At 55.7% G+C, this 10,325-nt stretch overlaps 4 protein-coding genes across 4 annotated transcripts; 2 read left to right on the top strand and 2 right to left on the bottom strand.

The window, feature by feature from the left end:
• Nucleotides 1-572: 572 nt before the first annotated feature.
• Nucleotides 573-3,629, top strand: CCOS01_10970 (plasma-membrane proton-efflux P-type ATPase; the record flags this gene model as incomplete). Its single annotated transcript, XM_060459123.1, has 4 exons — nt 573-771; nt 903-1,210; nt 1,292-3,509; nt 3,583-3,629. The coding sequence occupies 4 exons, from the start codon at nt 573-575 to the stop codon at nt 3,627-3,629; spliced, it is 2,772 nt and encodes a 923-aa protein (XP_060310925.1).
• Nucleotides 3,630-4,127: 498 nt separating this feature from the next.
• On the bottom strand, nt 4,128-4,587 carry CCOS01_10969 (uncharacterized protein; the record flags this gene model as incomplete). The annotated part of the gene is made up of 2 exons (XM_060459122.1): nt 4,128-4,262; nt 4,399-4,587. The coding sequence occupies 2 exons, from the start codon at nt 4,585-4,587 to the stop codon at nt 4,128-4,130; spliced, it is 324 nt and encodes a 107-aa protein (XP_060310924.1).
• A 2,084-nt stretch (nt 4,588-6,671) lies between these two features.
• Nucleotides 6,672-8,448, top strand: CCOS01_10968 (uncharacterized protein; the record flags this gene model as incomplete). The annotated part of the gene is made up of 5 exons (XM_060459121.1): nt 6,672-6,714; nt 6,860-7,276; nt 7,334-7,388; nt 7,440-7,660; nt 7,715-8,448. 5 exons carry the CDS (start codon nt 6,672-6,674, stop codon nt 8,446-8,448), a joined length of 1,470 nt encoding a protein of 489 aa, XP_060310923.1.
• Nucleotides 8,449-9,112: 664 nt separating this feature from the next.
• CCOS01_10967 (uncharacterized protein) lies at nt 9,113-10,039 on the bottom strand (the record flags this gene model as incomplete). Its single annotated transcript, XM_060459120.1, has 1 exon — nt 9,113-10,039. The coding sequence occupies one exon, from the start codon at nt 10,037-10,039 to the stop codon at nt 9,113-9,115; it is 927 nt and encodes a 308-aa protein (XP_060310922.1).
• Nucleotides 10,040-10,325: the final 286 nt, after the last annotated feature.

The following is a 10,325-nucleotide window of genomic DNA, read 5'->3' as shown; positions in this document are numbered from 1 at the left end:
TCCACGCCCTCACCCGTCCCACGCCCATCCATGATCCACGGCCCACGCCCATGCCCACGTTTATCCACGCCCACACTTGAGCCTGCATCCACACCCACGTCCCCGTCAGTGGTCGCCTCTTTCTGGTCTGGTCTGGTTCTTGCTTTGCTTTGGATGTTGCTGCTGCTGCGTCTGCTTCTGCTCCTGCCGCTCGTGTCTGCCTCTCTCCTACCCACGGCTCGTTTCTCTTAAGTAGCGAAGCTTCCACCCGCCTTCATCGGGACGCCTCTTCCCCTTCTCTTTTCTCCATCACCCACGAAGGCTGCCTATATAGATTGCCCTTCACATTCGTGTGGTGCTCAAACCTCTCTCCTCCATCTCTCCACTCTCCCCCTCATCACCTTTTCCTACGCGCTACCCTGCGATCTCAACCAATTCAGTATTCCTAGGCCCGCCCTACGAAGAAGCACAAGCAGTATCTCGCCGTTTCCCTCGGACTTATCTTACCTATCAATTCCTATCCGCGACAACAAAACCAACCTATTCGCGCATAATAAGCTTGAGCAGAGCTCGTCTGTCTCACTACAACCGCAATGGCCGACTCACACGCTGCCGCGGCCCCTGCTCTCAGCACGCCCATTGAGAGCCACAAGTTCGATGAGAAGGAACGCCCCGTTGATGCGCCCCCGGCCGCCAACCCCAAGGTCGAGGACGAGGAGGACGATGAGGACATTGACGCCCTGATTGAGGACCTTGAGTCCCAGGACGGTCACGTCGACGAGGAAGAAGAGGGTGCGTCTTCTCAGGCTCGAGATGAGCACCTGTATTACAGGCAGACGATGGCGCTTGCCATTGCTCCTGTAGAATAGATGCTCTCTCACCTCCCTAATATCTCAATTGACAGCTTGCTAACGTCCCAACAGATGAAGGATCCCCTGGCATGGGCCGTGTTGTTCCTGAGGAGCAGCTCCAGACTGACACTCGTCTCGGTCTGACTGAGCAGGAGGTCATCAACCGCCGCCGCAAGTGGGGTCGCAACGAGATGGCTGAGCAGAAGGAGAACCTTATCCTGAAGTTCTTCATGTTCTTCGTTGGTCCCATTCAATTCGTCATGGAGGCTGCCGCCGTCCTGGCCGCTGGTCTTGAGGATTGGGTCGATTTCGGTGTCATTTGCGGTCTTTTGCTGCTTAACGCCGCCGTCGGTTTCGTCCAGGAATTCCAGGCCGGATCTGTAAGTCAACACCGCCCCACACCACTGGCACGCGTTGCCAAGGGTGCCCAGAGATCACATAGCTAATTGTCCCCACCAAAGATTGTTGCCGAACTCAAGAAGACTCTCGCTCTCAAGGCTGTCGTTCTCCGTGACGGCACCCTCAAGGAGGTTGAGGCCCCCGAGGTCGTTCCCGGTGATATCCTCCAGGTTGAGGAGGGTACCATTATCCCCGCTGATGGTCGCATTGTCACCGAGGATGCTTTCCTCCAGGTTGATCAGTCCGCCATCACTGGTGAGTCCCTCGCCGTCGACAAGCACCGCAACGACAACTGCTACGCTTCTTCCGCTGTTAAGCGTGGTGAGGCCTTCGTCATCGTTACCGCCACTGGTGACAACACCTTCGTCGGTCGCGCTGCCGCCCTTGTCAACGCTGCCTCCGCTGGATCTGGTCACTTCACTGAGGTGTTGAACGGCATTGGTACCATTCTGTTGGTCCTTGTCATCTTCACTCTGCTTATCGTCTGGGTTTCTTCCTTCTACCGCTCCAACGGCATTGTCGACATCCTTCGCTTCACCCTCGCCATTACCATTATCGGTGTCCCCGTCGGTCTTCCCGCCGTCGTCACCACCACCATGGCTGTCGGTGCTGCTTACCTCGCCAAGAAGAAGGCCATTGTCCAGAAGCTGTCCGCCATTGAGTCCCTGGCTGGTGTCGAGATTCTCTGCTCTGACAAGACCGGTACCCTCACCAAGAACAAGCTCTCTCTTGCCGAGCCCTACACCGTCGCCGGTGTTGATCCCGAGGACCTCATGCTTACTGCTTGCTTGGCCGCTTCCCGCAAGAAGAAGGGTATGGACGCCATCGACAAGGCTTTCTTGAAGTCGCTCCGCTACTACCCCCGCGCCAAGTCTGTCCTGTCCAAGTACAAGGTCATTGAGTTCTTCCCCTTCGACCCCGTCTCCAAGAAGGTCACTGCCCTCGTCGAGTCCCCCGCTGGTGAGCGCATTACCTGCGTCAAGGGTGCTCCCCTTTTCGTCCTCAAGACCGTCGAGCAGGACCACGAGATCCCCGAGGAGATTGACCAGGCCTACAAGAACAAGGTTGCTGAGTTCGCCACCCGTGGCTTCCGCTCTCTCGGTGTTGCTCGCAAGCGTGGTGACCACGGTGCCTGGGAGATTCTCGGAATCATGCCCTGCTCTGACCCCCCTCGCCACGACACTGCCCGCACTGTTAACGAAGCCAAGTCTCTCGGTCTGTCCATCAAGATGTTGACTGGTGATGCCGTCGGTATCGCTCGTGAGACTTCCCGCCAGCTCGGTCTCGGCACCAACATCTACAACGCTGAGCGTCTTGGTCTCGGTGGCGGTGGTGACATGCCCGGTTCCGAGGTCTACGACTTCGTTGAGGCTGCCGATGGTTTCGCCGAGGTCTTCCCCCAGCACAAGTACAACGTCGTCGAGATTCTTCAGCAGCGTGGCTACCTCGTTGCCATGACTGGTGACGGTGTCAACGATGCCCCCTCGCTGAAGAAGGCCGACACTGGTATCGCCGTCGAGGGTGCCTCCGACGCCGCCCGCTCCGCTGCCGACATTGTCTTCCTTGCCCCCGGTCTTGGTGCCATCATCGACGCCCTCAAGACTTCCCGCCAGATTTTCCACCGCATGTACGCCTACGTCGTCTACCGTATCGCCCTGTCCATCCACTTGGAGATCTACCTTGGTCTGTGGATTGCCATTCTCAACCGTTCCCTGAACATTGAGTTGGTTGTCTTCATTGCCATTTTCGCCGATATCGCCACCCTGGCCATTGCCTACGACAACGCCCCCTTCTCCAAGTCCCCCGTCAAGTGGAACCTGCCCAAGCTCTGGGGTATGTCCGTCCTCCTCGGTATCGTCCTTGCCGTCGGTACCTGGATCACTGTCACCACCATGTACGCCCACCCCAACGGTGGTATCATCCAGAACTTCGGTAACCTCGACGAGGTTGTCTTCCTTGAGGTCTCCCTTACCGAGAACTGGCTCATCTTCATCACCCGTGCCAACGGTCCCTTCTGGTCCTCTATCCCCTCGTGGCAGCTGTCTGGCGCCATCTTGGTCGTCGATATCCTTGCCACCTGCTTCTGTATCTGGGGTTTCTTCGAGGGTGGTCAGCAGACCTCCATTGTTGCCGTCGTCCGTATCTGGATTTTCTCATTCGGTGTCTTCTGCGTCTGCGCTGGTGTATACTACATGCTCCAGGACAGCACCGGGTTCGACAACCTGATGCACGGCAAGTCCCCCAAGGGTAACCAGAAGCAGCGCTCGCTCGAGGACTTTGGTAAGTTTTATATCCCCCAATCTACCCCACAGTATGTGTCTTGTTACAGAACAGCGGCTAACCGTTTCATCAGTCGTCTCCCTGCAGCGTGTCTCCACCCAGCACGAGAAGTCGCAGTAAAGAGGAATCTCTTGGCAGAGTCGGGCTTGACTACGACGCTACATGCGCCGTTACAATGCTCCGTCGACTCCGCGGGATGATCTCCCTGGGCCTGTTGAATCTGGCCCCTATTGAGACCGGAGGAGACGTGGACTTGTGCCCACGAAATTCATCTTTCTCTATGTTTAAAATTGTACGATGAACTTCATCGGTAATTACTGTGATCGAGTTGGAGCGAGAGAGGAGGGGTATACCCTAGTGCGTTGATAGACCTAATACAAATCGTTAAATCAAGTAACACTATTTCCCACCCATCGTTTGTGCATGTGTAAATGGTAGTAAATAAGATTGGTGGCGTGTCAGTGTCCTCGTCGTGTTCTCTACCCTCAACATGGTCTGCTGCCCCAATCCTCCAATGATACATCTACATGTACGTGTATGTGTGACAGGGCACTTGTTATCAAGAGGTTGTGGTTTTTTTGGAGCAATAATTTGAATTATCTAGTCACGTGGTCTACCTTACTGGGGCACGACAACGTCCTTGGAAGTATCCAGCTCCTCGTGTCTTCTCAGGTCCATGGGGCGGTCGAGCAATGGCACAACATAGGGATCAAAGGTCTTCCAGTAAGGGTTCTCGAGGTGGTACTTTTGGCTCTGCACGGGGGGAGGATAACGGATCAGCGAATCTGTCAAGCATAGGACACTGAAAGTGGAGGGAGGGAGGGAGTGCTGGCGTTGCGAGGCTTTTCCAAGTTGGTGTATGTGTGTGTGTATGCGTGGGGATCCTTACATATTCCGTCTCGAAGCGCTCGACAATGGTAAAGGACCTGGGGTCGTGGACGTCCTGCATGACGAACCAGCTGACGGTCTCGCGGTCCTTTGAGTAGACGCGCGAGGCCTCGATGAGCTTTGCCTTTATGCGTTCGACCGAGTCCGGGTGGTCGTTTGCGTGGAGGTGGACGGTGAGGGTGTAGACCATGTTGGGCTTCTTGGTGAGGTGGGTAGGTGTGTGTGATGTCGGAGGTAGGGCTATGGAGGGCAATCTCTTCGAGGGGAGCTTTCGAGGTTTGTGTGGTGATGATGCTTGGAAGGATGTCGAGAGAGAGGGAGCTTGGAGGGAGTAGCTGTCTGGATTTGGGAGGTGAGGGGTTGGAGGGGCAAGGTTTTGGAGGGGCGGGCTGCAGCTGGCTGGAGCTGGAGCTGATGGGGCCTTTTGAGTGGAGAGGTGCTGTTAGTACCGCATGGAGATCCGTACTTATCGTTGAACATATCCGTACATAGCGAAGCTTTGTCGAGCGTGTGGTGGACGTTGGATTTGGATGCTTGGTTTAGTCTATAAGTAGCTGTGCCAATTGCTTGCTGCTGAGGTAAGGGCATTCGCTCAGTCTGCGTTGTTGAGTGGGATTAGCGACTTCACGATGGTTCAGGTTCAGGTTCAATTGGATACAAGGCGATGTCATTTAGAGGTCACGGTTACAGAACATGAGGAGAGACTCAACAGACACCGTGAAAAGATTGTCTAGTGAAATTGAGATACTGCCCCCTCGATTCAATCGTGGTATGCTTAAGACTGCCCCGTCTCTCTTGTTGGAGTCTGTGTAGAGGCAAGACATGGGACCGTACAGCATCAGTCAATGGAACGCTGCTGGTAAACCTTTACCATCGCTGAGCACAGCAACTAACACGGCCCCGAGCCAGCTAAGACGCGGTATATCGGACTAGAAGGCGAGAAGCTTCCTCCCCCCCTCAATCGGAGGAGCCGTCTGAGGGAGGCAGGTCAGGTACCTTAGTTCAGCGTACGACACGCATACTATCATGGCCAAGCTTTTTATTTTTATTTTTATTTTTATGGTGGTGGTACCTTTGATAGAATATCTTGGACTCAGCGTACTAGAGGATGGTGTCAAGAATTGCCAAGTCATCGGTTCAGCCGTTATTTTCGCCGGGGGCTACAAGCTCAACCACGTACTTCCAGGCTGCATGTGTTGGAGTGTCCGAGGAGCTTGACGCCGGCCGACGATTCTAGCGATTGATGGGCCAGATCAGCCGCGGACATATTCAACCTAAGGTAATGGTGAAGCTATCTTACCTTAGCGTCGAATCTCGCTGTAAATTTCTGCCCTTTTACCAGCAGGTAGTGGTGGTGGATGAGGTGGTTGAAGCATTGAATCGGTCCTCCCCGCACACGGCGGCGGCGGCATTTGGGAGGGTGGGGTGTCGAATCTAGCGCCTTAGCTTGCCTCGAGTCCACTGCGGCTTCAGTGATTACACCGCAGAATCAGCGAGGTTAGTGGCCTCTATCATGCGGTGTGACACACCAAACGACCTGACGCTGCCACTCTCAGAGGATGGAAGGAACGGCGTATTCACCGCGAAAGTGGGTTCCTTCTGCCGGCTCCGGACGACAAACGCACACCTCCCAACCCCCCACTCTTTTCCATCTTTTTTTTTTTTCTCCTTGCTTCCGCCCTCCATTCCGCCTGCTTTCTGTCGGGGAAAGCAGCTGCTTCACAATGATACTCGGCGCCACCGACGCCATCGTCAACCCTTGACCCAACCCACACAACCAACCAAGCCCATCACCAACTCGCAATATCCAATCCTCTTTGTCATCGTCACGACGATACGATATCGTACCGGTGTTTCTCATGCACAATTCCATCCCGCATATCTGAACCACCCCCCTCCCCGGACCATCCACATCTGCCCCCCAACACACGTGTAGATTGACCACTTACACCCACTCCCGCCACGAACAAAGCACACCATCCCGCAAGCAGGAGCATCGTCCACAGTGTTCTTGGATAGTCAGTTCGACTGTGCCTTGAGCCTTGTCTAGATCTTGAGTCCGAGACGGAGCTAATGCCGATAATTCTTCTCTATCCTTTTCCCCTTTGGGACAACCCATCTTCCAAATATCTGAGATTTCTTGGCCTTTCCAACCACCTCGAGGCTCGATCTCTCATCTTGTTGGACCCCTACTCAAGACAGGCTTTCTATTGTTGCCTCGGAGCCGAGACCGCGTAGCCATCGCGGCGGACCGAACCCGGACAGAAAACAATTATGGCACCTCAGCCGCGGATGCAAATCCCCGGGTATTACTACGGTACTACTTACACGCCCCCCTCAAGTCTTACACAACTCTATCTGTCTTCGTTCTTTCAACCTTTCTTTGACCACTCAGTCTGTCTTTCACTTGAACCGTACCCTTCATTGACCGGCCGGCTGATTTGGGAAAAATTCCATTCTAGATGAGGAAAAGGGCAAATATTTCAAAATCGAAAAGGGCGCCTCGGCACCGCAGACCGCCGCCTGGTCCGCCGACAATGTCAAGCGCCGGAAGATTCAGCACCGCGAGGCAGAGGCCGTCGCCGCCCGCCGGGAGCGGCTGAAGCGGCACATTGTCCGATCCGCCGCGCTACGGGCCCCGCTCATCGGCGGCGTCTTGGACGTCGAGCTCGGCGTGCGTCGTGAGGAGAGGGCGAGGCTGCGCGTCGATGGTGCGTTCGGCGTCGAGGATGTTCCTGCGGCGGCATGGGCCCGGGGGCTCGTCGACAAGGGCGAGGTGCCGTTCGTGCCCAGCTTTGCGAGGCAGAGTTTCCCGAATATCCCCTGTTTCTATGTTGGCGGCGATGATGAAAAGACAGGGCTTGGTGTTGCGTATGCAAGTGAGTTTGAGGCCCTTCCGAGATTGCGACTGCGAGTTTGTGTTTTGACTTTGATAGCTTTGGACGAGGAGACTTTGATAGGATCATATATCCCTACGGATGACAATGACAGGTGAGCTACCTACACATCTGTGCGGCTCAGAGCAGAAACTGATGAAAGCAGGATATCCTTTAGCACCGATGCCTCGAGCCGTCCTGAACGCCGACTGTCACATCGTCACGAGATGATAGGTTGTCCCCAGATCTCATCCATCAACTATCATCCACACTCGCATCGCATAATGGTTACATCCCGCGAGCCAAGTAACACGTGCGACATCTACCTCTTTTCCCCCCCTAAATCCGCTCCCAATGATGACCGACCTCTCTGGTTACTTGACAGAGGTAATGCCTCCCTTCCCCTTTGACTCCTTTCTTTCTAACGCAGACCACGTGTAGCGAACAACCTCCGCCACATCTCCTTCAACACAGGCCGTCGCGAAGGCGTCGTAAACCAAACAACGCCCGCGCCGCCCTCTTCCTCCTCCCTAAACTGCATCATCGGCACCTCATACGGCCTCCTCAAGCTCACCTCGGACGAGCGCATCCACTGGCTCGGCCCGCCGCGCCCTCGCCCGGGCCCAGCGGAAGGCGATTTCTTCGACCAGACCTTCCTCCCCTCCAACCCAAACGTCCTCCTCGCCGGCGGCCGCAACCGTGACGTCAGGCTGATTGACCTGCGCGTGAAATGGTCCGAGTGGGATAACATCCCCGTCGGCGCCACGGCCCACCTGCGCGCCGTGAACCCGCACCAGTTCCTCGCCGCGGGGCCGAGATCCAAGATGGCACTGTTCGATCTCCGGTACCGCAAGACGAGACCTAACGGGACGAGGCCGGTTGTGGAGTTCCCGGGTTTCCGGAACGAGGCGTACATGCATTTCGGGTGGGATGTTGATGTCGACTCGGGCGTTGTTGCCGCCGCGCACGATGATGGGCGGGTGGGAATGTATTCGCTGCTATCTGGGCGGAGGTTGCGGTGTCCTGCTGTGGATACCGTCAAGGCGAGGACGCCGGTGAAGAGTTGCCAGTTTCAGAGGATGCCTGGGCGCCGGCACGCGAGTTTGTTTGCGGGCGTGGGCCCGAATTTGAAGATGTTTTCGGTTGGGGCTTTGGGGGTTGATGATGAGTGTTGAAGTGAGGTGGAGAGTTGGATAGGACAACGAGCTCCCAGATTACCGGCTAACATGGACACGGCCTTCGCGGTACTTCTTTTAGAGCAGCCGTCAGAACAGCTGTTGAACACATTATGTTGATGGTCTCTTGAGGCGTTATTGCCGATGGTTTAGGTGAAGTCAGAGGCGATCATGTCGACGATAGAACAAACATGTCGAGCTTGGTCCATACGGTACAGCCCAATTACCTGCAATGTAGGATACAGTCTATCTTGGTAACGAAGCTTGCTCGCCAGCTCAGGAATCCGATCTTCCTACATCGACATGACTGAGAGATGTTAATGTCGACGAAGAGTCGGCGCCGGGTACCTCCCCAAAACCCTCTATTTGTTCCCCCCTTCCAAGCTACGATTTGAATCTGACCGACTTTTGAACCATTGGGTTATACTTTTTCACTTGGTCTCTCTCTACCTTTGGAGTAGCTTTCGGAGTTCTGCTACTTGAGGTATAAACCTTCTTTGATAATCACACTTCCTTCCCTCCAGGGATCAATACGGGGTCGTTATGGACGAGCTTCTGCTTCATACCTGGCAGCAAGTCCTTTCTATTCCATGCTGTTGCCTATCATTATTCCCCCCTTGACCGCTTCCTAGTGTGTAAAAGCCAAGATACCCGTTTCCCACCCTTAGGAAGTCGCCGGAGGAGGAGGAGGAGGTGTAGCAGGGCCAGGCGAGGCCGGCGCGGATGTGGGCGAAGCCGGAGCGACGGGTGTGGTAGCTGCAGGGGAAGAAGAATGGGAAGCCGCCACAGGCGTGGGAGGAGTCCCGGCGACAGCCGCAGCCGCAACAGGAGCAGCAGGGACAACAACGGGCACAACGTCCCTCCCATCGACATCAACAACGACAATCAACTTGAGCCCCGTAGGTCCACAAACCCACTCCAGCATCCCGCCTAGCACGGCCTCGGCAATTCTGTCTAGCCGGGCTTCTCTTATGACGTCTGAGACCACGGGTTTACCACCACCACCACCACCACCACCGATGTTAGAGGTGGGCACGTTTACGTTGACGAAGCTGAGCTGGGGCGGACCGCCTCCCATGATCCAAGTCTGCTGTCCGGCGGGGACGATGGCCGGGTACGCAGGCTGCTGCTGCATAGCAGGGTTGCCGTAGGAGTGGAGGTAGTTTACGCCGTTGGAGCATGTCATGGCCAAGGGCATCGGAGGGTCCATGGTCATCCGCGGTAGTGGCAGCAGCTGAGAAGGCTGTACGAGCGCGGGGTATCCGACGTTGAAGGTCATTAGGTGGGGAGGAGGCCGTTGCTGCCACACGGGCATCGTGACCGTGGCCATGCTGCCGCCGCCGTCGCCAGGGAGCGACACGACGCGGCCGGTGCGGGAGGTCCAGTAGAGCGTGATTTGCGCCTCGACGATGGGGTCTGCGCGGCCTAGGCGGGCGATGGAGGCGCGGACGAGGGAGAGGAGTTGGGATTTCGTGGCTGTTGAGGGGGAGAGGCGGAGGTGGAAGCTTCTGGTCCAGCCTGGCGAGAAGGAGAGGGTTGCCGGGTTCGAGTAGATGTGTGTCTCTAAGACGATTGTGGGTTCTTCTGCCATGGTTGGTTTTGCTCTGGAGTTTTTTTGAGATGGTTAAGAATAGTCTCTATACTTCGTTTGTTGGTCTCTTGTCTGCCGAGAGGGAAGAGGTCAGGGGATGGGGATTTTGAGCTGGTGGGAGACTTACCTAGGAGAGGGTGATGACCCTTCTTTGTTGGTGTTTTTGTTGCGTAGGAAGAGAAGATGGTTGAAGGGGTCTCTCAGTCCACAAAGAGTTTTTGACAGTCATGGAATTACTCAGGGAAAGAATCAAGGAGGAAGTGCTTGAGGAGCAGAGAAAGGGGTT

This window comes from Colletotrichum costaricense (assembly GCF_030867565.1).
Source record: "Colletotrichum costaricense strain IMI 309622 chromosome Unknown Scaffold_11.1, whole genome shotgun sequence".
Classification (NCBI taxonomy): Eukaryota; Fungi; Ascomycota; class Sordariomycetes; order Glomerellales; family Glomerellaceae; genus Colletotrichum; species Colletotrichum costaricense.
The sequence above is the reverse complement of the archived record's forward strand: the minus strand, read 5'-3'. Positions and strand labels throughout refer to the sequence as shown.